The 26,514-nt window shown below is 38.8% G+C and overlaps 3 protein-coding genes across 4 annotated transcripts in view; 1 reads left to right on the top strand and 2 right to left on the bottom strand.

Annotated features, from left to right (window-relative positions):
- Positions 1 to 4,283: 4,283 nt before the first annotated feature.
- Positions 4,284 to 7,850, bottom strand: SPC25 (SPC25 component of NDC80 kinetochore complex). Its single transcript, XM_035331896.1, has 6 exons — positions 7,489 to 7,850; positions 7,336 to 7,401; positions 6,417 to 6,563; positions 6,181 to 6,285; positions 5,538 to 5,636; positions 4,284 to 4,543 (listed from the first exon to the last, which is right to left on the bottom strand). The coding sequence occupies exons 1-6, from the start codon at positions 7,640 to 7,642 to the stop codon at positions 4,410 to 4,412; spliced, it is 705 nt and encodes a 234-aa protein (XP_035187787.1). The 5' UTR covers positions 7,643 to 7,850; the 3' UTR covers positions 4,284 to 4,409.
- A 4,302-nt stretch (positions 7,851 to 12,152) lies between these two features.
- G6PC2 (glucose-6-phosphatase catalytic subunit 2) lies at positions 12,153 to 18,049 on the top strand. Its single transcript, XM_035331893.1, has 5 exons — positions 12,153 to 12,562; positions 12,878 to 12,987; positions 13,800 to 13,911; positions 14,689 to 14,804; positions 16,041 to 18,049. Exons 1-5 carry the CDS (start codon positions 12,345 to 12,347, stop codon positions 16,550 to 16,552), a joined length of 1,068 nt encoding a protein of 355 aa, XP_035187784.1. The 5' UTR covers positions 12,153 to 12,344; the 3' UTR covers positions 16,553 to 18,049.
- Positions 18,050 to 18,605: 556 nt separating this feature from the next.
- The window catches only part of ABCB11 (ATP binding cassette subfamily B member 11), a 45,575-nt gene continuing 37,666 nt past the window's right edge, over positions 18,606 to 26,514 (bottom strand). For both annotated transcript variants that reach the window (XM_035331883.1, XM_035331884.1), the window contains 8 exons: positions 25,476 to 25,679; positions 23,783 to 24,024; positions 23,513 to 23,669; positions 22,379 to 22,576; positions 21,394 to 21,600; positions 20,415 to 20,561; positions 19,442 to 19,728; positions 18,606 to 19,366 (listed from right to left, as the gene is read on the bottom strand). In XM_035331883.1, the coding sequence (XP_035187774.1) occupies positions 19,528 to 19,728; positions 20,415 to 20,561; positions 21,394 to 21,600; positions 22,379 to 22,576; positions 23,513 to 23,669; positions 23,783 to 24,024; positions 25,476 to 25,679 (1,356 nt within the window). In that variant the 3' untranslated portion in view covers positions 18,606 to 19,366; positions 19,442 to 19,527. The remainder of the gene's footprint in view (positions 19,367 to 19,441; positions 19,729 to 20,414; positions 20,562 to 21,393; positions 21,601 to 22,378; positions 22,577 to 23,512; positions 23,670 to 23,782; positions 24,025 to 25,475; positions 25,680 to 26,514) is intronic.

Below are 26,514 nucleotides of genomic sequence, written 5' to 3'. Positions count from 1 at the left end.
CTTCAGCAAGAACAGCTAAGGCAAGTAAACCAACTTTCTCATGTAAATTGCATGAACATTAACTGCAAATTTGGTATTCTTGATTCACTGCAATGCCATCAGCAGAGCACTTAGTAAAGGTGGTGCCTACTGTAACACAGTCCCAAGCAGACTGTCAGAATCATGGGCTAATTTTAGAAAAGGCTGGAGCCTAAAATGACGGAAAATTGCTGCAGAGTTGCAGATGACAGCATTGAGGACTGCATGTCAGAAGAGGTTTTCCTCTTTCTATGATTTTATCAGATGGCTTGTCTGCCTTTGCACAAAGTATAGGGTAATACAGACCAGTAAGTCATGCTGATAACTGGTGGCTAATGTTAAAAGAATACGATTATCAATTTGCTTCATTGTCTTTCCATTAATGTGGCTGTGTCAGACATAGAGTTAGACAACTGCATATCTTTCTTATCAGCTTCATTTGTAAGATAAGTATTAGTTGCCTGTTTTTATTTTTAACACGAGATAAGCATTTACTTGATTTGTGCTTTAACACAGCTAGTACACCACGCACAAGGTTGCCCCTCTATCACTTCTACATTCTCCTTGCTTAGCCAGAAAGTTGATGTATGCAGTCTGGTCTCAAATGCCTGGAATCCTTTATGATACTTGCCATTGATGTAAAGTAAACGTAACATGCTTCTAATCAAAACAGTAGCAACAGATAGTTGATACTCGTTCAACAGACCTGTTTCTCTTACAAGCCAGTTATTCCAGATGAAGCTCTGGTGCAGAAGATGCAAGATACTGAAGAACCAAGCCCATGATCCTGTACTCGGTGCAAATGAAATCATTGAGTCAAGCCAAAAAGCATGTTTCCATGTAGAGTCACAAAACCAACAGGTGGGTCAATAGCATTGTTCAACATGCTGTGACTGAAAAGGAGGGAAATTGGATTAACACTAATTGTATCTTCCTTCAATTTCTCATTTCAGTGCATAGGCACTTTAAAATATGCATAAGATCATATAAAAAACAGTATGCACTTGTGTGATTAAACGCTGTTTATAGCATAGTTACAACTTCTGAATCCAAACTTTTTAATCCAAATTTGAAAATGAGATAGTGTTGCAGCTATTGCTGTTTCAACGGTGTGTTAGAAATCAGCAAGCAGGTATAGGAGGGAACCACAAATCAATGCTCTGCACTGAGGGAGGGTAAACAGTGCAACCATTATTGTACTGTTTTAGCAGTAGCAGCCAAACAGATGATAAACTAGCATAACTGAGGACTGGCACGGGCTCCCATCCACTAGGAAGATTATAAAAAGCTGAGATATTTCAGTGAAAAGAATGGCACCATTTAAGGAAGAAAAAAAAAAAAAGAAAAAGAAAAATAGATCTGTAGGAAATCGGGCCTCATTAGCTCTGCTTCTCCTGGAACAACTTGTTTTATAAGCTCAGGATTCTATAATGTTCTCTGTGTATAATTGTTAGACTGATTAGGGGGTAACAAGAAGAATGAAGTCTTACTGTCTGGCAATCAAAGCTGTTTCCCCCACCTTCCAGGCATACAATCCTATTTCAGCAGTAAAGCTTAACGTAATTGGGTTGAAACTATTTCTTTCAAAAAGGTAATGGTATTACCATAATTATTTAGTATATTCACACAGTTAAAAAACATACTGTAATCTGCCTGTGGGACTAGATCATTTATGTATGTATGTGTTTGTTATATCTAGTTCAGCAGGGATTTACAAAGGCTATAAATCACTCACAAATGACTGCATAGTGATTTTACAGGATTATAATGTCAGGGCTAATTTAGACAATTCCAGGGTGCTCAATAAATGCACAAAGTTTACTGAAGCGTTAAAGATAGCAAGTAATATAAAACAATTGAAATATGACAGAAATGCAGCATAACTTGTCTTTATTAATTTTCAGAAGTGTAGCCGCCTTCTTTTGCTTTTAAAATGTCTAGCAACATGAAAAAGGGTTTATAAAAAATGTCAATAAACTCTGCTTAGCCACCTCCACTTTTGCTTGAGTAGGTGTGCAATAAAACTGTTCTGTTAGCCAGAATGACTGTTAAAGTAATTAAATTTCTTTTCAAACCTGACCTCCAACTAGCATACAACCAAACAATGATTGTGATTAAATGCACTCTGTACATTATTAATATTTAACATTATTTTGTCTTCCCACCAGTCCATTTTCAGTATCTAGTAAATTCAATTCCCCTTTTTTTCCAGATTTTTGCATTACATTGGGAGATAAACGTGATGAGGTGCTGAGCATACATGCTGGTGTCTAGCAGCAGTTTTCTCTATGGTCAGCAGTAGCTGCTGGCCAATGCATGGTAGGTAAGTACAGGTAAATGGTCTGAAATGGAAAGCAACCTTCAGAGCTGGGCAAATTGATTTACGACAAAGAAAAGCCTTTTCTGACCTTCACTAAAATAGAATGTGTCTGCCTTGAGATAAACCTGATCATGCTAAGTAGACAGAGCACGAGCACCAACTGGAGGGAGATTTTTGACTGTGTGTCATAATCCCTAAACTGCATTTACTTTTAAGCTCAAGAGCTTGTCCCATAACCCCTTTGAGATATTTCAGTTTGTACGCTATTCAGTACATGGGAGTCCCAATAACTGCATCTGTTGAGCCGGTATTATCCGCATTGTCCCTATTATTGGAATGAGCAGTCTTGTTCAGCTTCCAAAGAAACAAAATTTCGAATTGCCAGATTCCCATGCATGAAGTTTTGTACACACTAAGTGCAATCAGTAAAAGCACAAAGGTTTTAAAATTTAAAGACAAAATTTCAAACACAAGTGCTGTTTCAGGGATGTCACAAGCTAGTTTTTGCATCAAATATTGTAATAAGTGAAACAATTCTTCTGTTGTGTACACTTCTTTCTAATTTTTATCTGCTTTTGGAATGCCTAGCTTTTTTCTAGAGGAAGTAAGATCCCCATCTGATTTTCCTTGGTAAATACAAACAGGTTCATTATTCAAACTCCAAAAGTTGTTGTAAATGCTTAAATTACACATGGTAAACATTTTAAATGTTAAGGCTTGCTTAAGGAGTACGTGCAGAATATTTATAACCAGGCACATCATCTTTTCAAGCAAATAATTCTTAAGCATGCAAATTCCAATGCCGTGGTTGTCACATATTTTATGTTCTGTACACAGCAACCTTGGTAAAGTCACTTCACTAGAAGCAATAAGCCAACTATTCATGCCCAGGATGAACATGAAAAGCAATGATGGAGAGATGGCATATGAAGAAAAAAGGGCAGTAAGTCCATTCTACTTATTACTCAGAGCATGTTTCAGTAATTTTTCTATCCTCTGCAGATGGCAGTCAAATCAGATATGCTAGAGTGCATCTAAGCAATATGTACAGCCCTAATGAGTAAAAAAAAGCTCCCTTTGAAAACATGGAATTGAGGTGGCTGCATCCTGCCTGATATTTTGCTTCCATACAACAGCTGTTAGATATTTGGTAGCACCGTTAAGCTTTATACAAGCTAGGTGATTTAAAACACAGTTCATGTGAGACTGGGCAACATTCTTAAGTGTTATAAGTGTAAGCAGCACCAGATTTAAATGGTTAAGTCTAACCCATTAAGGAGATGAGGAAGGCATAGTAATAGGGTTGGGTTGTGGTTTTTCCCCAACCCCCAGGGTAGGGTTATGTATTTGAGGCAAGAACAGTGAGGGCTGCTATAATTCCATTAGTAAATGGAAAGACCAACAATTTTTAATATACAATATAATGGATAAAAGCTATTTTGTATCATACACTGAAGACCAAAAATATAAAACCAGGCTTCAAAAAGGATAAATGCAGCAGAAGCATAAGAAAAAAAGTTAACTATCAAGAAAAGTATTTTCCTACCACATATAGAAAGTAAGAGGGTAATCTAGTTATCACGTTTCAGAAAAAAAAAAAAAGTATTTTTCAAAAAAAAAAAAAAAAAAAAATTTTTTATTTTTGGTTTTTGTTTTTTTTTTTTTTTTTTTTTTTTTTTTTTTTTAATGCTGTGCATAATGCTGTGCAACAGCCCCACTCACCTCCCCACACCCCTGCTCCTTTGGCTTCCACTTATCTTTTGGGATAACTGTCTCAGAACATGAACAGAAATCCTATGCTAACCATGTTTGAAAACTCATGAAATAAAGGCCTCAAATCAAAGTTTAGCTACTTGCTACTGGATCCACATTTACATGTCTGGAGCCACTCAGGTAAGTAGTTGATTATAACATTGTTCCAAGAATGATCAAAAACACCTCTAAATGACAGTGGACATTATTTTTCTTTATTTAAAGATTAGAGTAAGACATGGATAAATAGATACTTATACAATACACAAAGGAAAAATAAGAAGTGCTCTATAGCTAGGAACAGATTTATAAGCCAAGTTTAGGCAGACTGTTTATAAGATAAAGCAGTGAAAGCCTTTCTGATGTTGGCAACAAATGCAGAGAAGTTGTTAGTTTCTCTCACTTTCTGCTGGAACTCTGCTATACAGTCCAGAGGAGGAGTACAGGAAGTCACTAAAAATGACAAAAAATAAGAAAAATTGACTATTTACCAAAAATTCAGTATTAGTGTTTTTTCCGGGCTTATTAAATATAATGTAGTCTCCTATCTTGGTATGTTTTAGTTTGTCATTATTTTTGAGTAACCTATTAAATCATTTTCTGTCAGTGAAGACAAAGCCTTAAAAGAATATACAATTCTTTTTTGATTTCCAGACCTCCCACTCAGTGCTGTGCTCCTGTTTCAGTTGTTAGAGCAGTTCTCAGCCTGCGTCAAAAACTGAGACACCTTCCTAAACATTTTTGTTGCTCTGCAGGTGGGAAGACTGAAAACTGATGTAGCCCAGCATGTGATAAACCTTTTACTAATTCAAGTCTAAATTGGGCTGAAATAAGAACTGCACTCTGCTGTGTCCATGCCTAGAGGCATAGCAGAGACTGGAGCATTCTTCTAGAAGGAACTCAGCACAGTACTCAAGTTACTGCTGCTGGTCTTTGTAAAGCTGTCTTTGCTATACAGATCTTGAGTTAAGATCTGAAAGGCTGGATCTCTGCAAAGAGGAATTCTGGATTTCTAGTTTCAATCTTTCTCCTATATCACTCAATTGTAGGGAATTAATAGCAGGGAACCACATTTTTTCTCTCCTATAGGCTTCTCAAGCAGGTTGAGATACACCTGTCAAAATAGGCATTTATTCTTGCGTAAAAGAGGCCAGAAGAATCCATCCCTGTATCTCTCTCTACTTTGTACCAAGCATAGCAAACAGCAACTCAACACAAACAGAGGAGTGCATGTTTTCATATAACTTAATGAAGTTTCTCTTGTTTATATTAATGCTGCAAAGTTTTCCATGCATAAGTTAGAAGACAAAGATGACAAACTGTATTTATACTCTTCTCTCCCTTTTTTTCCAAAGATGACAAACTGTATTTATACTCTTCTCTCCCTTTTTTTCAAATATAGAGATTAAATTTGTAAATAAGAGGACAGAATCTAAAATCCACATACCTTCATAATCTCCCTGGTCATTTATAGAAAGGGTAAACACATATGGCTTGTCAGGATCTTTGTGGTCAATATGCCTGAATATAAACTGTAACTGTTCATCTAAAGCAGACAGAAACAGAATTCATTAACACTTTGCTTGAGAGTCACAGTGATGAATAAAAATCACAGTATTAGATTGTTTTAATTAATTCTTGCAATACTTGCAAATTCAGCAAACCTGGTCTCTTTGCAAGACAAATATGTTTTAATATACCATCTTCTGCCATTTGAGAAACAATGGTAATATCTGGGCTAAGGAGTGGGAATAACTTACTTGGAGTTAGCAAAGATACCAACCATTATCTTCCTCAGATTCGCAAAGACATCTGAACTGCTCTTCAATAACAAAAGCAGCTGTGAACAAGAGCCACAGTCTAAGGCCAAGACTGGCTGCTAATCAACCAGCACTCACTGTCAGCTATGACTAGTGTAAGCAAGCGTGTAATTAAGAGAGGAAGATGACTCAATATAATACACTAGTCTACTACTAAGTATGTCCAAGGCAATTCTTCAGTTGTGAGCTATTATATCCTTCACTACATAATTCAATATAAACCACATTGTATCGCTGCATATGGAAACTAAGGAGACTACAGGAACTTACCATGAATTCTACGTATTTCCAATCCAAGCCGCTCTTCAAACAACTCTTTAGACTTGCACAGTCGTTCCACTCTCTGCTTAGTGGCCTTGTTTTTAGAAGATATCACTAGAATTTTAAAAGCCACCAGAAGTACCAAGTAAAAAATGAGTAAAGCACAAGAAAAAAAAACAAACAGTAGTAAACCCCATCAAGAGCAAGCATTAAAAACCCTTCCTGCTCTAATTAAAAACTCTCACCTTCCTTTTTCTTCATCAACTCTTCTTTAAGCTCTTGGATACTATCAGTTAACTCCTTCTTTTGCTCCTCTTCATGGTTTAGGTTAGATTTTATTTCTGTCAAATGTTCTTGATTTTCTGATATGTGTTTATTCTGCTGAAGAATCTCTGAAAGGAAGCAAGAAAATATGAACGTTTACAGCTGATGAATTAGGTTCCCGCTAGTTAGCACTCATCCATATAGTTTGAGGTGATGGAATAAAATCTAATGAAGTGCATACTGCAAGCATCAGGACGAAATAAAAGTTACTCAGAAGTAAACCTACAAAGTAGGGAGCTCCTCTGATACTGTCTGTATCATGTGTCTGTTTCTGCTGCCAGACACAATTTACGTCTTTAAAGCACAATGATAGTGGATCTTGTTCAGAGATAAATTGACAAAAAGTACAGAACAGTAACAGTGACTGATACTACATGTTGCAACTATTTTTACCTGAGATTCTGAAATTCAGTTACAGAATTCAGAGCAGTTAATCCTAGAGTGATAAGCTGACTATATTCTATTTTTATCATAGAAGAGGCGTAACTAACCTCACAATATTTAAGTAACAGTTTGCAATATTTTACTAAGTAATTTAGCTTTTCTATTGCAGTCTTTAAGTTCTGGTACTTTGTTGTTTTAAGTGTAATCACTTGTTCATTTTTAAGCACCAAAAACACTACGGAGAAAGCTTTTAACAAGTCTTTATCCTTTTGTGTCATCAGTGAAGTTCTTCCAGCAAGTTGCTTTTGACTTGCAGTTTGCATCCTGTAGCTGCGTGTTTCTGTTCTATCTTCATTCTGACTTCACAGGTTACCTTCTAAAAGGGGAACTTAAACACGTTATTCAGCTGTGTTAATTTTAAAGATGCTAGATAGCAAATAGAGCACCGTACTGTACCATTTTTATACTCCTGAATTTTATCGATCATCAGGTCCCCTTCTTTCAGCTTCTTGGCCCATTTCTCTGTAAGAACAAGAGACTTCAGTTACCCGAATAAGCCTGGGGATGGCTTGGAGAACGCAGGGGTGCAAGGAGGTGCAGCCTCCTCACCTGAGAGGACCTTCAGGGACTCCTTGCAGGAGTCCCTCAACGCTAGAGTCTGCTGGAGCTGCTCCGTGCCATAAACGCCCTTCAGCTCGGTCCAGAACTCCTTCATTTCCCTCTCAACGAGCGTTATTTCGTCCTCTGCCTTTACGTTAGACATGGTTACGGGGGGGTGCTGCCGGCACGGGGCCACTACGGGCCGCAGCCAGGCTCCTCCGCCGGGCCGCAGCCGCCTTCAAACGGCCGCCGCCTTCCCGCCCGCCCAACGGCCGCTCTCCCACTGGCCGCCGCTCTCGCCCGCCTCACAACAAGCCCGCCGCTGATTGGCTCAAACCGCAGTCGCCCGTTGGGAGCCGCCGGGGCGGTAACGGCTGTGAGGGGCCGGCCCCGCCGCACGGAGCCGCCCTGTCAGGGCACACTGAGGGCGGCAGTGAGGAGTCGCTGGGGCTCCGGGACTGCCTTCGCTATCCCGCTGCGCGTCCCTGGGGCGGTTCAGCTGTGAGGCGTGGGCTGGGGCTCTCCCAGACAGCCTGCAGCTGCCCGAGCAGCCTCAGGAGCGCGGCGCGGCAGCCCGGCCGGCAGCACTGCCTGCCTGCCTCGCACCCTGGGACACCGCAGAGCTGGGATAGGCAGCAGCTGTGACCCCAGGTGGCAGCCCTCAGCTCGTCAGGCAGGCTGCTCATTGTTTGCGACCATAGCTAACGAATTGCCAGCTTCAGCTTACTCAAGTGTTACTCAGGTGATCTCACAACAACATAGACTTACCATAGCTTTGAGGATTGCTCTGAAACCGTTAATTATTCTACTAATTTCCTCAACTACTACTAACGAGGAATGATTAGATGAAGGTGGCTGACCAAGAGAAAGCAGCTGGTTCACATTAGCATTTGCCTAAACCTCCCTGGGTCAGCTCAGCCCTAGAGCAGTTCGACATTTGCTAGGGCAGTACAGGGCTGGTGAGCACTGCTGGAAGGCCTGGAATGTGGAAAGAAAGAGCTTCCTAAATATTTCCCTTCTTAAATATATAATTAAGATACATATTCTCAGGGGTTCTATTTGGAAAATGTTCATGCCTAAGAAAATAGTTGTCTGCTGTTGTATGCTGTGTTTACTTGTGAACTGACTAAATTGCTAGTTAATCCTTGTAGCTGGTCCAGTACAAATGAAAACACCGATGTGGAAATCAATGTTATTGTTCAATTAACTAAACATAATGTAGCAGAAAGTTAGGCCCAGTACATAGGCCTCCATTAACAGTGTTTTAGAAAATGTTTACTTTGATGGTTTTCCCTTCCCTTGCAAACATTTGCTTAGCAACGTCTGATATGGGTTATGTAACGCTTGCTCTGATGTGTAGGTGTAAAGGAGATGTAAACATTTTGTCCTCCCTTCTGTGGTTCATCAGTGTGATTTTTGGTTCTATATTATTACCAAGAATACACATAGTCTCTGTTTCTACATGTCTTGGAAAATAAAGGGAGAAGGTACCAATAAATTAAAAACTCTGTATGTGAACAGATCTGATTGTAAAGGGTTATGCATTGCACAAAGAGCTCATTTGCTCACATAAAGACCAAGCACTGGTCTTGGATTGTGTAAAGACCACAAACAAGTCAAAAGCTCTGATTAAAAACTTAATTGCACACGCTTCCTGACTATTTCATACAGATCACTAGCTTTTCTTACGTTTCCACTTGCTTAAATACAGCAAATAGTTTTATTTTTTATATATCTCAAATGACTTAAAAAGACTAGGTGTATTACAGATGCATTTTTCAGGGCTTTGTGTAGAGAAGCAGGGAGTAAAAGCCTGGAAGTAGTTCTCCGCTGCTGGAGTTGAAACAAGTTCTTAAATACAGTATTTACACACATTTCTCCATCTTTTCTGGTCGCTGGAGCTAAAAAGAGCTTTAGTATCAGACTTTTATAGGTTGCCTAACATCACATGTAGGACAGCAGATGACTCATGTCAGCTGTTGATTGCCTGCAGGATGAGGCAGGACTGACAGTGCTTCTAGGCATGATGAGAACATCACTTAAACTGTCTCTCTCGCAGAAACCTTCTCACCTGTTCCAAAAGCTTCCTGCTTGCTGTTTTTGTCGATTGGGGATTTATTTATTTTTTAAATGTTTTTTTGTAAACATGACTGTATATCTAAGATGTACATGCTGCTGAAACAGGCAGAAGGAATAGGAGAAAATTAAAGCTTGTGTTTGCTGTTAACAGCATAATTCTGTATTGATTATGCTTAAGGTGCTTATCTGTCTGTCTAAGCAGAAAGATAATTAGCAGTGTATGAATCATCAGCAAAATATTTGCAATGAAAATTAATATCAGGACGTTGGTATTAAAAGAGGTTACTTTACTGAGGTGTTGCCAAGACATGCCTTCCAGGATTACATCTACTGAGTTTTTGGGGCACCCAAGTGTGCCTGAACGTTTCTGTCTGAGAAGGAGGGTTCGGCCTGAGCGGATGTAGCGCTGTCCCAGTGCTAACCAGGGGTGGACTTTTTAATATTCAGAAATAATGCAAACATGCAAAAAAGTTACTGAAATTGTCCCGCATGTCTTGTACAAGAGAGACTGGAAGGTGACCTCTTCTGTTAGTTGGCGGTCTCTCCTGAGGACATTGCATTGTATCATGATGGAAACTTATTGCAAAATAATTTTTCCTAATATAGCAATAATTATTTACCTCATTATGGTTGCTGCCTTAAATAAGTACTATAAATAAGACAGCTGTTACTCAGCCACCGACTTTGTATTTGCATGAATACTTAGAGCTAATTATTCATAAACTAGACTGAAAAGCAGATGAAAGCTTCAGATTCTCCACTTCTTTTACACATTAAACCCAGATATGTACAAAAGAGTGGATTTTTGTTGTTGTTATAAATTCTACTGATCTTTAAAGGAGAGATGGCTTAAATTTGTAGCAAAGGGGCATTTCCTCTAGTGCTAACATGTAAAAGCTATGTGGGAAAGACATTTCTGAACAAAACATTTATTGGGAAAGTTAGTGCCCACCAGATCATTTGCATGGCAGTCCCCATCCTGGGCACCCTGAAGAGCTCTAAGCTGTAGGGCTTGGCAAGAGACAAACCTCCCCAAAGATCTGCTGCTAGAAAGCTAGGAAATGTTTATGTTGAAGTATCCTGGAATTTTGTTTTTAAGGTTTTCTCTGAAATCAAGGGACATGTATTGAAGTGGATATGTAATCAATGTACGGAAAAGTATTTTAGTAGTTATTTCAGAAATAGTCGGTGGAATTTTAAATCTTTTTTTTTTGACTTCAAGGTCTTCTACATGGCTCAGTGCAAGTGATAGCAATAAACAGTATAGGATTTACATCTACTAAGATGTTTCTAAAAGCAGACTATTAATAGCTAGGTAAAGGTGAGACAGTGTCAGAAGCAAGGTCTCCTAAGGCAATTCAATTATCACGCCTTATTTGTTGAATCTGCTTTGTGTTTTCGTGTGACTTGCCTGACTACACATCATCAAGCTGCATTAAGCTGTTAAGTCTCACCTCAGCAAAGGCAGTAAGGCAGTCCACATCTCTGTCGGTGCAGCTTGTGGTGTTTTGACTGGGTGCCATGCAGAAAGTGGAAGGGAAGTGCTTGGAGACTGTACACAGCTGCTTTTGTTTTCTGATTGTGGTTGTTTCAGAAGCACAGGTTACCTTTAATGGAAGATAGGCCTGAATATTAGAGGCAGGTACAGAAATCTACTGTACGCTGCATAGGACTGCCTGTCAGACAATGGTATCATCAGACTTTTGGCATCCGTTTAATCTCTGGGAAGAGTGTTTCTTAGGTAGCCACCTCACAGGTGAACACGATCTTTTCCTATGCTGCAGTTATTAATATTAAAGTTGCTGGATAAGATGTGCTAATACATTATTTGCTGTGTACTCTTAAAATCCCAGTGTCTGGAAGAATCTCCACCTCCTCTTGGCCATTCATCCAGAGGAAGCCAAGGGCTTCCCTTGGAAATACTACAGGAAAACACTCCCAGCCACCCGTTTGGCAAAACAGGTCTTGTTTCTGCTGGGCTGGCCACCAAGAAGGGAGCTGCAGTAGGTCAGGCTTCGGCTCCTCCTGGCAGAGGTGTGCAGCACCCCCATGGTGTAAGCAACATGAAAGGCTGGTGATGCTGAGTGAGATGATTCTGAGACAAAGCTTCATCTGCAGTGTGCCCTGATTAACGTGGCCTCTTGTACAAAGGAAACAGTTGCTTTTTTGTGCTTTGAGAAAACTGCTGCTTTAAGAGTGAATCTAGTGTCCAACAGAATCACCGATGTATGGATGATGGCTGTATTTTCCATGGCTGAAAATGTGTTGTGTACAAGCAGTATGGTCACGAAATTCAGTTTCAAACTGAAATGAACAGCTTTAATGACAGTTCTGCAGAGACCAATCATTTGTGTATTCTTTCTATCCTTTATAGAGGCAACACTTAATGAAGTATACACACTACTAATGTCCATCCTGCAGAGAAATGAACTGTGAAAAAATTCAAGCAAACAGGTTCCAACTGTTCATACAAAGGATTGCATAAGTCACTCATTGTGTTTCCACAAAACTTTCCCCACAATTTGCTGCTGATCAGCATGTACTTCACTTAGTTTCCTCCAATTAAAATTTGCAAACAGATAAGCTAACAGACTCATGTGCTTTCCTGGAGATTTGCAACCACGTGTTCCAGGAATGGCTGGGTACACCCCACCGATACGATATAAAGGCAACGTCAATCACCTTCTCTCACCTTTTAATAGCTCCCTTCCATGGTTCTCATTCTCCCTAGAAACTTAAGATTAAAGGAACTTTGCTAAATTTCAAGTACAGTCTAACCAATTAAGATGGATCTCCTTCATAGCAATGGTGTGCTTATCATTCAGTATTTACAGAGGGACTACAGGGCTTACCAGGATTTCCTTAATTTTATGTCACATGTTGGAGATCCTCGTAATATATTCTCAATTTATTTTCCTCTCTGGTTTCAACTCAACCAAGTGGTTGGTACTAAAATGATATGGGTGGCTGTCATTGGTGATTGGTTCAACCTCATATTTAAATGGTAAGAAGTCATGTTTATTGTAAAATTTGCTATTTCTAATGATGGTTACTGTATGTTCCTCAAGTTTAGAAAACATTCTTCAAATGGTGTAGTGGCAGACTTTTCCCTGTACTTATAAACTGAAGTTATTTAAGATGTGTTTGAAATTAAATTTTGATAAGACAAGAAGAACCTATAGCACTGTTATGGAATAATTTTGGCAGTAGAGCTCTTTGTATTCATTGTAAGTTTATTTATCATGCTTTGTGGAGGTGTTCTTATATAAAAATATTTTTATTGTATCTTTGCTTCATTTTACTTTATTTTTTTTATTAGGATTTTATTTGGTCATCGTCCGTACTGGTGGGTGCACGAAACAGTGATTTATCCCAATCAGTCAAGCCCATGCCTTGAACAGTTTCCTATAACATGCGAAACTGGACCAGGTAAGAAATGTTGGAAATCACATTGATACATTTAATACAGTGTTTTTTTGGAGGGGGGAGATGATGTGAGTTGTGATGATTTCGTGTGATGTAGAAATTTAGACGTGGCCTATGCATATGTAACTTGTACACTGTATGCTACAGCCCTAAGGGGGTTCTGGTGTTTATAGAAACACGATGTCAGAATAACAGCTCAGGTTTCAGCATGAGTATTTGTTAAATTAGGCTTGTGGCTACTCAAATTGGTGGAGGTGTATTTAACCACAAGTAGCTGAGGTATGACATAACTTGAGGAATATGACAGAAATACAGCAGTTTGGCATATTCCCCGTAAGCATGTTCCTGCAGGAGAAATACACACTACTCAGATTTGTGATCCCATATTTTGTAATACTTCTCAGACTCTTGGGGGAAAAAATATGGTCAACTAAATCTGTACAAATATGACAATGTTGTAAATACATTAGTATTCAACTAACAACTAAATGCTCTATTTTTTAATCATAATCGAAGTCTAAGTCATGGAAAAATACTATGCTTTCTAGTCAAGATACTAGCTCATTCCAGTATGGGTTAGCTGTTACCTACTTGATTTCTGGCAAATATTCTGGACTCCGTATAGATGAGTCTTCTGAAAAATCAAGAAATTAAACTTTTGAGATGTAGCTGACAACATCCTTTGAGGCTTTGTTAGCCTTTTTTTTTTCCCCCTAAATGATTAGATGCCCGAGTAACTGACAATAGGTTTTTTCTTTATGCCAAAGTTATAGTTGTCATTTTTAGCTTGAACGTCTCCTTTTTGTTTTTATTAGGAAGCCCATCTGGGCATGCCATGGGATCCTCCTGTGTCTGGTATGTAATGGTAACAGCAGCACTTAGCTACACAGTAAGGTGGAAGGATAAATCAGCAGGTACCCTACACAGGTTGGCATCTCTCTGTTACTGTAATTCATTCTGATGTTTATTTGCATGTTATGTTTTTAATGAGCTTATTTTAACCACATAATCAGACAGTTTTATCCAATTTGTAAAAACAAGCAGACAAAAAAACTTTATTATGACTTACTTCAACTGAATTCAAAGGATATTGCATTCCTATATGTTGGTGTTTATTAACTTATGGTTATTGCATTGCAGTATCTGTGAATCAGCTCCTATTAAAGACTGTCAGGTCTTTTGTGTCAGATATTTTGAATTATATTAAATGTTTTTACATGTTTTATCTTTTGGTTAGTACATAAGTTTACTGCTTTGATCATAGTCATTCTTGATCCATTTAAAGGAAACATGTAATACTGGCAGAGTTCAGTTTACCATGTTATTCAGCTCTGTGGGGAAGCCTTTTAATTACTTTGATGGTTGTACTTTCCAAGCTTTATGAGATTATTCCCATGTTATGTGGATTTTGTCACCAAATTAATGATCTTTTGCGTTTAAAGATGCTGCCATGATGCTAAATATGTTCAAGGTACTAGTGCTAATTTAACTTGCCACTGATGCCTTTCATCACTGGATGTAGCTGCAAGAACAACCTCTCTTGCTAGTATTTTAGTACTGACTTTATTCTTTGATCCTATGATTCTAAACTTTTCCACTTGTAAACCTCTGCTTGGGAAAAATATGAGCCCAATACAACCGGGCCTGTTGTAAATTACTGTGTGAAATATCTTAATTTTTAAGCATCTTCCTTTTTCCTTTCAGACTGACGAGGTCATTACTCTGGAGTATTTTTTGGATTATCCAGATCAGTGTGTGCATCTCAAGAGTATTTATAGCAACACATTTTCCTCATCAAGTTATTCTTGGAGTATTTGCTGGTAATGTTGCTAATTTTACTATTTTTTTTTAATTATATATGCAAAATCCAAACATCCTGAAGTACAATAAGTTAAAGAGATTTTCAGTAGTGCTTTTCAACTTGCAGCTGCAGTGGTGCTCTACACTCTGGAAGATTAAGGTTTGCTGACAGTCTGTCTTGTAATTGCCTTCTGTACCTGCAAGGCAGTACGGATCTGATGTCTGTGACTCACCCAGGAAGTGAGCCCTGCTTTAGATGACGGCCAACTCCGACGGCATTATCGCCACAGGCAATGCAGTATACAGTGTATACTAATACAGCCTAGCACTATAGTTTTTGTACTGGCTACATCTGATCTTTATCTGTGCTGCCTGGGTGGAAGGTAGCAGGGAGGAAGTGGTTCCTATATGGCTCTACTTTCCTCTCAGGAGGAATCTGTTTGGTGCTGTTCATTTCAAGTGGGATCTGGGGCAAACCAGTATGTATGCAGTGTGGCCAGATGTTGGGCCAGAGATCTGGGGCAAAACTGACACAAAGGTAAGTCAGCAGTACAAACTCCCCAGGGGGATTTAGGAAGATTAAGTATGTGGGGGTGGTGTTTGTTTTTCTTTCTTTGTTTTATTTTTGAGTTATTTGTATGTTTCAAATTGGTATCTAGCATGTTCAAATGATGAACAGTTTCTCTAGTATCTCTCAGATCTGGAGGAGGGTGACCAGAGCAAGGAGTAGGGGCTGCCTGCTCCCATTCTCTTTAACACATGCAGAGAAGGCTGTGCAGCATTGGTAGCAGCTTGCAGTCCAGCTGTCCCTTTTCACAACCAGGATAAAATGAATACGGAAGAGCATAGTTGCATTACGTGGCTTTTCCTTCAATGCTCGAAGCCTGTGTGGGAACTGGTATTGAAAGTTGTATTACTGAGGCCAGCCTTTGAGTGGAGGACTCTTCTAGATGGGAATGTTCTAGTTTACATCCCATATTTGATAGGTTGTCATCTGGGAGATACAGTCAAGCCTAACGCATGTCTCAGATTTAAAAAAAAAATGCAGTATTTGGCATTTAATGTTTTTTCTTTTTCAAATTATCAGGTATGAGTGTGATTTTTTTTGTGTGTGTGTACCACAGGACTGGTAAATATATATATATTTGCATATATGTATATTTTGTCTTCAAAAGTCAAATTCTACAGGGGCAGTGTAAAAAGTGCTTCTTCAACATGTGTGTTATTCCCTGTAACGCTGACTTTCTAATCCACAGGCATCCTTGTGGCAGAAGCATTTGAGCATGCCCCTGCTATTCAGACAGCAAGCCTGAGAATGTACATCAAGACAAACTTGTTTCTTTTCATCTTTGCCCTTGGGTTTTATCTAGTTCTCAAGCTTCTTGATATTGACTTGCTATGGTCTGTTCCAAAGGCCAAGAAGTGGTGTGCCAATCCAGACTGGATAAACATTGACACTACTCCATTTGCTGGACTGGTGAGGAATTTAGGTGCACTCTTTGGCTTAGGTCTTGGTATTAATTCTGAAATGTTCATCACAAGCTGTAAAGGTAAAAATAGCTGTAAGATAAGTTTCCGCATATTGTGTATAGCTGCTTCATTAGCAACGCTGCAGCTGTATAATGTTGTTAAGATACCTACTCATACTGAGTGTTTGTTCTACATTCTCTCTTTTTGTAAGAGTGCAGCTATGCCTCTGACTGTAGTTGCCTTGGTTCCATACTGTGTCCACTCACTAATGAGGACAACTGAAAAGAAACTTAATTAGATAAGGTTTTGAAATGGTTGGCAATGTAAGGATGGATATGAGCTGTTCAAGAACCCTCTGCAAAGACAGTTCTGCTAACCCATTTTAACCAAGGGAGATGCCACTGCATCTTTGATGTGCTCTTGGTAAGTAGCCAGTATCTGCACGTTCAAGAGTGACTTTGGCAGCTCAAAATCATTAAGTAGTTGCTGACTTTATTTCTAGAAATATTGCAATAAAGGATACTGCAGTATGGTTTTCTAACAATACTCTGAGTCATGCTGAAGTTTTAAAGTATAATTGAATTGTTTTGTTTAGCTATTTGGTAGTCTTTTAGTTCTGTCCACAAACTAGATGGTGCTTCAGTTGTATATAGTGATACTCAATATCTATTTTTTTTATAGAGATATTGTGTGCTAAACTGCTAGCTAAGGGTGTGACAGTATTATACCACCTATAACTGTACAGCTGGCCGTATGCACTGTGAAAAGGCCAACATAATTATGAGAAAAGCTTTCTATAGGTTTAACCTATTGAGCTTCCTGAGCAAAACAGCTTCTGATTAAGCCAGATGAGGAAAAACATTTAAATTTGTCTCAGACTCTGTAGAATATATTATTGCATTACTGTGATTTTGTCATTTTTACTTTTTTAAAATGTCATATAAATCATGAATGCTAATGATTACACCTTTGATGTTGAAAATCCGTATGTATGATATAGAAAATATTTGAGTCCCCTACTACACAGAGCAACAAATGAAGAAAGTTATCAATCATGAAATAATCTTGGCATATTCCCTCAAGATTGTTGTTTATGCTTTTGTACTGCAAAAGTGGATTAGGCTAATTCTCTTGGTTTGAGAGTCACAAGCCTGAATTGGTTAGTGATTGTGTAAATCCAGAAAATGAAATTGCAGAGTAAATCAGTGCACGTTTATATTCTTGTATGCTTAGTTTATTTAAGCACAGAAGTAACTAATATTTTAAATATATTTTGTTACATAAAACCAATGCTCTAAATATATATATGGTCAGATCCTTTCCCTTTTCATTCATTATTTAGCACCTAGTGTTGCATATTCCCTTTCAGTGTACAATTGCTAAGCACTACTTTCCTTATAATATTGAGTATACGTGCAACGTCAGGTTATAATATGGGTAATTAGGGCTGTCTATGTGCTATCTGGTAACAATAAGTCTTAGAAGATATAAGCATACTATTGCTTTTAGACTTCCAGTTAGTGCTGGGATGACAGAAATGTGAATAATCTCATTTAATTAGGAAAACAAGGTGAATAATTTTGAGGTGGCCCTTGGGAATGCACATGATACAAATTACAGAGGCAAATATAGAATCATTTAGGTTGGAAACAACCTCTAAGATCATCTAGTCCGATCTTTAACCTAGCAGTGTCAACATGAAACAGGCTCTAATGATTAAAACAGACAGCCAGTAATGCAGCTTCCTTACTCATTTTCAGTTAAGGATTGAAAAAAAAAAAAAAGGCTTCTTTAGGAAAAATAGCACTTTGTTGATTATGTGATTTCAGTAGGTTCTGATAAAGGAATGCTATTACTGAAACTGTGTGAAAGCTAAAATTGTTTTGTTTTTTTGCTACCTGGAATTAAGAGATGGATCCTAATGAAGTTTTCACCCTTCCAGCTTTATTCAAGTTTCAGCAGTTGGTACAGTTGAACAGTTTTTTAAGAAACTCCATTATGGCGTGACTAGTTACAAAGTGGGAAAACCGCCACACCACCCCCTGTAAGTTGCAGAATGACTTTGCCAGTAACAATCTATCGCTGCAAATCAAGATTCAAGTTTTAGTACTGTAATTCAGACTTTGTCTCCAAGTTCCCAGTTCCTAAAGGAAAGAGGCCCAAGTCCAGCAGACAATGCCCAGTAACATATTCCAGAGAAATGTGCAGTAGACTTTAAAACAAACTGTTCCAGATAAAAGCTTCTGTCAAAAGGTAATTCCTGATCTTTGTTATTCTTGAATGAACTGTTGCTGTATTTATCAATTCTGCTTAATATAAACAAGTAGCTAATTAAGGCTATTTTTTAAAAAACTTTTGCTGAATGTACTTAATGGTATCTAAAAATACTTCCCAAAGGCATTCTTATGCCTTCTGAAAAACACAGAAAACATACTATCCATCACCATCTCAACAGAAGTGATTTAAATAATTGTGCTGAGTAACTGTAGGATTTTACATTGATTTAACTAAAGCATTTAATCATATTTAAAATCTATTTGACACCTTTGAGTGGTGAGAGCAGGAGAACCGAGCCTTACCGGTTTCTGTTCCTCCTTTTGATTTTTCTTTCCTCAGTATTGTGAAGCTGCTGCCTTCTTTGTGAGTACTTACTGGTTTTATTGGAAGGGTTACTGGTATGTCAATCTGAGGGCTCCGTGTGTTAGCGCTGCATGCAGTGAAAGCCCAGCCTCCCCCAACAACGCAGCTGAAGTAGGCATGGTATGAAGTGGTGGCAAGGGTCAAGGTTCTGCACCCAGAGGAAGGGTAGCTGTTGTAATCCTCTGCAGAGCCGAACATTAGGAGATATTTGAACCCTTCAATAGTACCACATCATGCTTTGGATTGTTCTTCTATTCCATACAGCTCACCTAGAGAGAAGTGGCAGTTTCCAGAACACCGGACTGGAGTCTTCCTTTATTGCTGGTTTTGGAAGGACAGGACTGTGCAGTCTGACTGTGGGTGGTGGCAATTCCCCAGCTCAGCAAAGATCTTCTCATTTTTGGGCTTCTTTCCTTCTCACTTAGCAGTGGGCTAAGCTGCTTCCTGCATGCATCAGCCTACGCTTAGTCCCCTGCAGGTGCCTGACCCAGAAAGCTACATACATTTAAGGTACCGTATAGCTCTATATCACAGAGTACTTTGTGACACAAAGGGGTACCAGCATACAGGTACCTCCTGCAGACTATTTGTTTAGAGAAAACAAAAAACTTTGAAATTTAGTATCACAGCAGTTCAGCTAATTGGGGCTCCAGTGGTAACAAGCTTATAATACGCTCCTTCCATGGCCATCAGTTCATCGTGGGTGCCCCTTTCGATGATGGTTCCTTGCGACATCACAGCGATGATGTCAGCATTCTGGATTGTAGACAAGCGGTGGGCAATGACGATGCAGGTACGCCCTTCTCTGGCCTTATCCAGCGCGGCTTGTACAGTCTAAAGGCAACAAAGTGGGAATGGCGAATCAGGTTGGGGCTCGGAGCTGGAGAAGGCTGATTGCTTCAAACTCATTAACTATATTGTGCAATACTTGTACAAGTGACTACAGAGCTAAACTGAAGGTTATGTTATTGGTGTGCTTAGCTGGGTCGTGAACTTAATCTAGTAGCAGTACAAAGAAGGGACAGATAAATACACAAAGGAGTAGAAATTAAACGGTAAGGAAGGCATTTTTCAGCTGTCATGCTGAATATTAGCTCAACCTGGATATGCTTTTAAATTTCCACTATTTCTCTAATCTGAGTGTAACCAAGCCATGCAAACTATTGCCCAAGCTCTTCGGCCCCACACTTTTTGTTTTTTTTCTGCGTAGAAGCTGTATTTATGAAAGATTCCCACTGAATGCTTTGAAACCCAGAGAATTAATATGTACAGTACTTTAAAAGTGCTGCCTCTCATCAGCAGTCTAAGAGCCCCTGTAGCTTGCTGTTGTTTTTATAGCTATGCCTCTAGATCTTTCAAAAAGAGCGTTAAAGGTAAAGTGCCGTATTAACAATGGTGAATAACTTTTGCAGTGGTGTGGTCTTTGTACAGCAGGATGTCTCTGAAGAACAGAAAAAAGGTACTGTACAGTCTAAGGCATTGCATTAACTTTCCCTTGTTTCTGATCACTGCAAACTTACCTTTTCACTTTCTGTATCTAAGGCAGATGTAGCTTCATCCAGTAATAAAATTTTAGGATCTCGTATGATGGCCCTCGCTATAGCGATGCGTTGCTTTTGCCCACGAGACAGCTGGGATCCTTGTGCCCCAACATTAGTTTCATATTTCTGAAAAACATATGAAAATTGAGATTTTTATCTAAGTGTAAACAATACGTAAGTATACAAACAGAAGGAGCAGCAGGAGAGGCAAGAGCTCTGGCCATTGCTATCTCCTCCTTAAAGAAGCCAGCAAGGCAGAAATACTCGGGAAATAATACAGTGTTCAGGGAAACATCTTTGAACCATGCGTTTTAGTATGCTGGCAGGCCTGGAAGCAAATTTAATGGTAAGACAATGGCTGATTTGTCTGGTGCAAAAGATCCCCCAACCTAGATTTTTGGGGTATGAGGCTAAAAGTGATTGAAGGGCTCATTGGACAAGTGCTTTGTTTGGGTGCCTAAATTGTATTCATACCTTTTGTATTCTTACAGTTTATGTCAATATCATTTCTGTGCATTTGAATACTTCCTAAGTGAACGTGAGCAGCCAGCTTCAAATATTTTGATTTAGGGCATCATGCCCTAACTGCAAGGCAACACTCCCACAGCTGGGAATAGGAACTATATTTCCCGACTCAAGTATAATGCTTTGACTGCTGAACTGTACTTCCTCTTCTTTCTCGTCAGTTGACAAGAAAATCTTCCATTTTCTCCTAATTCAGAATTATAAATGATATTTTCAGTTTCGTAAATATTTGCCTATTGAGTAAGAACACAGGGACAGCTCGCACCCAAGCTCTCAGGAACAAAAGGAGGTGTCTTTGCTCCTACTGGTCTAGCTGTAAAAGCAAGACAAAAAGAATTCACTTCAGCAAGTGTAACTGGTTTTGGTGAGCCTCCCTGCAGTGAACTCTGAGCAGCCTGTCCAAGTCCCACAGCCAAGCCTCAGGTGTACTTACTTCAGGAAGTGACATGACAAAGTCATGCAGCTGAGCCTTCTGGGCTGCTTCTATGACTTTTTCCATCATTGTGTCTTTGCCGTTACTGCCATATTTAATATTATCAGCAATGCTGCAGTCAAATAGCACAGGCTCCTGGGACACCACTCCAATTTTTGATCTAAGAAACTGTACGTTTACTTTCTTGGTGTCGTGTCCATCTATTAACTAGCAGGAAAAAAAGAGAAAACATGAAATGTAATTCCAAAACAATCTGCAAAACCCAAATAGTTTACAGCAGAACTAAATGATTTAGCCATATTACGTATACTTTAGTAATAAGTAATTCAGTAAGAATCTGCTTAGGCTTCTTTTTGTACGATGAATATTTTCTGTGTCTGTGATTCAACCAAACACTAAACCCTTTGCTTAATCTTAATTCCAACTAAATTATTTAACTGCTTAAGGTTAAGGAACATGGTTTGTTGCTTTGCTGGCATAGCGATCACGAAACTCATTTATTGCAAATATCTCAGAGTGGATGATTAAGTAAGTATTTACATGAGAAAACGTTATAAAGGCTTTTTAAGCTATCAGTAAGTGAATAACTGGAAGATAAACCTAGACAAATACAACCCCCAACAAAGCTGCACATTGAGGCTATACATTTAGTGATGTTCCAGGCTCTTTGTTGCTTCAGTCAGGCTTGATTCTTGCTTGTGCTCCCATAGTGTCAACCACCCATTACGTGTTCCATACAGGAGCTACCGCAGTGAATGCCTGCAGCCTGCATAATGCGAGAGGGCACCTGACGTTTGTAGCATTCTCATTTTGCCTGAATACATTTGAGTTGATACTCAGGGAGTTCTCAGACAAATGAATACTGTTCAGACAAGCTGAAACCCCAAAGTGCACCTTGGCGAGGTTGCGCAGTAGGACACATTCAGAGGAGTCCTTGTAGCATTGCTGGAAACAACAGTACACAAATCGTGCTTGCTTTGCTTACCACGCTTCCCTTCTCAGGGTCATAGAAACGCTCCAGAAGCTGGACACTGGTGCTCTTTCCACAGCCACTACTTCCAACAAATGCCAAAGTCTGGCCAGGCTTCACAGCTACAGAGAGTCCTTTCAGGACCTGAATATCAGGCCGAGAAGGGTATGTGAATTTACAGTTAAGAAATTCAATGCTTCCCTTGAAATCATCCTAGAGAAAAAAGAAGAAAGACACTGCAATGAGTTCAAGCTTGAAACTGAGTCATAAAGTACAAAATAACTCTTCCTCTACTTCCATTCTTGCATCTGTCATTTAAAATGTGATATTAGTGCTTATGAAATTAGCCCAGAAAGAAGGATTAGAAATTTACTGGTGTAGCTGTTCTACAGATGGTCATTAGTCATCACACTATTGCTCTACTGACATGGCCCTGTACTACACCAGCCAGAGGCACCAATTGGAAGTGGGATCACCTGGCAAATTGGTAAGTTATTTATTTTAATACAGATACTGTTTAAATCCAGATTTGGTGATCATGCAAACACATGTGTGCAAAATGCTTAAAAAAAAATCAACTGAACTTTGTAATATTAAAAACAGAGGAAATCTGTCAATTTTCCAACTTTCTCAGAATTGAAAACTTAGTAAATTCTGAAAGGAATCAAGATACCCTATTTTTATGGTCTGAGCGAAGTATTTAATATACTTGTGACAATTATTTTAAAAATTCCTTAATTCTGAAAAAAGCAAAATCCAAGTTAGTTTTCTGAATTTGCTGAGTCTAACTTTTCCATTGGAAAAAAATAAAGCATTTTAATTTTATCTCATTCCAAGATGACTCTCATTCTCAAAAACAATGTAAAGTTTTTGATATAAACTTAATAAAAAATTACAAGGTAGTTATAATTGGTTTTATATGCGAACTTTGGAACAGAAAGCAAAAGCATGCTCTTCTGTGAGTCATCCCAGTTTCTCCTATTCTAATTCACAGGAGTTTTACCAAACGAATTCCTAATAGGAATTCGTATTAGGAACTTGTTCCAAACAAATTCCAAATCCTCGTTGCTTTTTAAATTGTTACTGCAACTTCAGTGCTTATATTGAGCTGAACAACATCTCAAATTACTCATCTGTCTCCACACTTACCCATTTTTCCCCTTTTTCACTGTAAACACTGATTTCAGGAACCCGATCAATGAGTTGAAAAAAACGTGCAGCAGATGTTTTGGCTTTGGCATAGTTCGGGGTGTAGGAAGAAGCTCTTCCCAAAGCAGTCCCACTGGTCACAATAGCAGAGATCACCCTGCAGGAAAGGGGAACACGGTCATTCATGGGAAGCTGTAGGGACGCTGCATGCTCCACCCAGACCAGCACTGCTGGAGAGGAGCCTGGGTCTGGCTCCAGGCAGGCTCCTACCTGAAGACAAAGCTGTAATGGAGTCCTTCAGTGTCAACCAGAAACCCTCCGTATCTGTAAGAGACTGAGTTGGCAATGAACACTATGCTCTGGGCAAAGCCAAAGGAGATTCCATAAACGTTTGCTTTTTTGATTGCAGCTCTGTAGGGCATATCCAGGTTCTTCTCAAAAGTGTCAATAAACATTTTCTCTTTCCCTATCCCAGCTACAGTCCTGATGTTAGAGAGAGCTTCACTGGAAATCTGGAGGAGAAAAAACAATTATGAGTAAAATTTCCTAATTTTTACTTGGAAAAGTAGTGCTGCTCTTTCACAAATGCAGGGCATTAATCGCACATAAGTTTATTCAAATAAGATACAGACTGGCCAAATATTGGCCAACCTAAAGAGAAACTTCAGACTAAAGAGAAACATCAACCGCTTCTCTGCTACCATCCTCAGTAGCAATGTTCTGCTCCATTAAAGCTAAGTTACTGTAAGCACGCTTACAAAATCAGGCATGTGCACTACTTGTGACTTTTTTACAGAGTGAGAATAAATGTGTCCAACACTATTATTTCTTTGATTGCAGGTATTTATTAATCATGTATATTTCAATTATATTACTTATTTTACTTATACCAGTAATCAGGGAAACAGGTAGAAGGGTTGCTATCCCCAGCTTCTGTTTCATAAATTAAAAGCATTTGAATGTGCTGTCTTTCCATCCCATCTCAACCGTTACTGTTTCTCTTATGTCCAAACAAGCCTGATGGAATGGAACATATAAAGGCAAGGTGATATTTCAACTCTAATACCAGTGACGTGAGGATTTTACCTTGCACGTAGACAGTAAGCAAATTCTTGTCTATGTACAAAGAAAATGTAACATGGGAAACTGTGAGATAATCCCTGTGATCCTTCCCTAAGCTGGAAACCTCTCTGCAGCCTTAACTAACCCTAGGTTTTCTATTATACTTGTTTCTAGTCAAAATTTGAGATTCTATCCCCGAAATAGCACTACAGTTTCATCTATAGGAGTAAATTTACAGTTTGTTTGAGCCAAGTTTTACCGTACTTATCTCAGGTAATTTTATTCAGAAGTTAGTTTAATAACACTATAGTCATTTCAGGGTGTGACACTTCCCTATGTATACAGATTATGGTTGTTTTCAGAACATACAAAGAGATCACAATATATAAATTATTACAAAGTATTCCATTCAATTTCAGGGTATTTTTTTCTGGCCAAATTTAAGGGTCAGATCTGTTGCATTATCACATAATGTGAAGGTACAGATAGGTACGGTGAATTTGATTGTTCAGACTGGACTCTTCCGTGTTTAGCAGTCACTGTGGATCACTTCCTCACATTGCCTGTCTTCTAACTTCCCTGTATTAGTGATGCAGTTTGGTTTCTGCACTGTTGAACTAGGTGTATTCAAAAAGGATCAGGCTCTGGGTGATGTACCAGAACTCACGGACCCTGAACTCAACTTTTCAAAGGCAGCAGGCCTGCCCACATTACACACAGTAAATATTTTTGTAGCTAGGGCGTTCCCAGTGGCATTTCAGTATTGCTACAAGCTGAAATTTTGCAACTTCTTTGCAAAAAATTGTAAGTTGCATTACATTTGAAGTGCTAACAGTCCCAAATTCCCTGGTTTTCAACTGCAAAATATAAATTGACTGCAAATAGTTTTTAAAAACTTTACCCGTCCAGTAGCTTCCAGAGCCTTCTTGTCCTGAGCAGCAAATCCTGTCAGCATTTTAGCCTGCACAGCTCCAGACAAGGCCAAAAAGGGCAGGAAACACATTATGACTAAACTCAGTTTCCAGCTGAAGTAGAAAGCAATAATGATGGCCACCCCGATATTGGTAAAGGAATTGACGATCATTCCTATCTGCGATCCAGTTGCCTTCAAAGAAAATAAAAAATAAAATATGATTGACTTGTGCTCCATTAGTAACTTCAATAATCTTTAAATAATTATTTTTATAAAACTTCAGAAATCTCTAAATGATATTAAAATATGCTCTGAAGAAACTTGCAGATTGTTTCTCTGAGTCTATGGAAATTCCTGCTGACAAGGGGGTTGGGAACCTCTTCTCTCATTTGCCTTTACATTCTTAAAATTTCCAGAATTAGTAGTTTTTAAAAATAAATCCACTATCTTCAGTCATGCTGAATCAGGCCAATTACTTGTAACAGAAACATCTGTATGTTTCCTTCATTTCTAGAAAATTGCACAGGGGCCAAGTAAAATGGTGTCTGACTTACGTCTAACAAAGCATCAGTTCAGATAAGATAGGGAGTGTGCTGACAGCTCAGCATGATTTAATCCTCATCCCCTAAAGAGCACAGCACATGGGGACAGTGGTTCACTTACCCAAATAATAAGTCACACTGAAATTGGCGGCATGGATCCCTGGCTTGTGCACCCGCCAGTATTGTCAAATGGTTTTTAAGTGGACTGTCAGTTTAAATCAAAACTGTCACAAACAGCAAGAACAATACCATGCCAAACACTTGAAAACATGATTACTGATGAAAGTTGCTAAAATATGAAACTGACGTTTTTGAAATAAACACCTAAACATTGAAGCAAAAAGCTAATTCATCTTCAGGAAAAAATACATCAATGAAAGTTCTTGGATGTTCCCCCTGGTTCCACTTAGTTGGTATTAATTTCATTGATTTTTGTGGTTTTGTTTTGGTAATACAGACACAAACGATGGTCAGTAAATGGTGAT

The sequence above is a fragment of the Oxyura jamaicensis genome, chromosome 7 (assembly GCF_011077185.1).
Source record: "Oxyura jamaicensis isolate SHBP4307 breed ruddy duck chromosome 7, BPBGC_Ojam_1.0, whole genome shotgun sequence".
Lineage (NCBI taxonomy): Eukaryota > Metazoa > Chordata > Aves > Anseriformes > Anatidae > Oxyura > Oxyura jamaicensis.
The sequence above is the reverse complement of the archived record's forward strand: the minus strand, read 5'-3'. Positions and strand labels throughout refer to the sequence as shown.

Excerpts from the sequence above, each read along its gene's own strand:
- SPC25 (XM_035331896.1), bottom strand. The coding sequence starts at position 7,642 with ATGTCTAACGTAAAGGCAGAGGACGAAATAACGCTCGTTGAGAGGGAA. Across the intron at positions 7,402-7,488 it reads GTCCCTGAAGGTCCTCTCAG|AGAAATGGGCCAAGAAGCTG; the intron begins GTGAGGAGGCTG and ends TTGTTCTTACAG. Across the intron at positions 4,544-5,537 it reads TGACCAGGGAGATTATGAAG|TGACTTCCTGTACTCCTCCT; the intron begins GTATGTGGATTT and ends TGTCATTTTTAG.
- G6PC2 (XM_035331893.1), top strand. The coding sequence starts at position 12,345 with ATGGATCTCCTTCATAGCAATGGTGTGCTTATCATTCAGTATTTACAG. Across the intron at positions 12,988-13,799 it reads AACATGCGAAACTGGACCAG|GAAGCCCATCTGGGCATGCC; the intron begins GTAAGAAATGTT and ends TGTTTTTATTAG. Across the intron at positions 13,912-14,688 it reads TCAGCAGGTACCCTACACAG|ACTGACGAGGTCATTACTCT; the intron begins GTTGGCATCTCT and ends TTTTCCTTTCAG.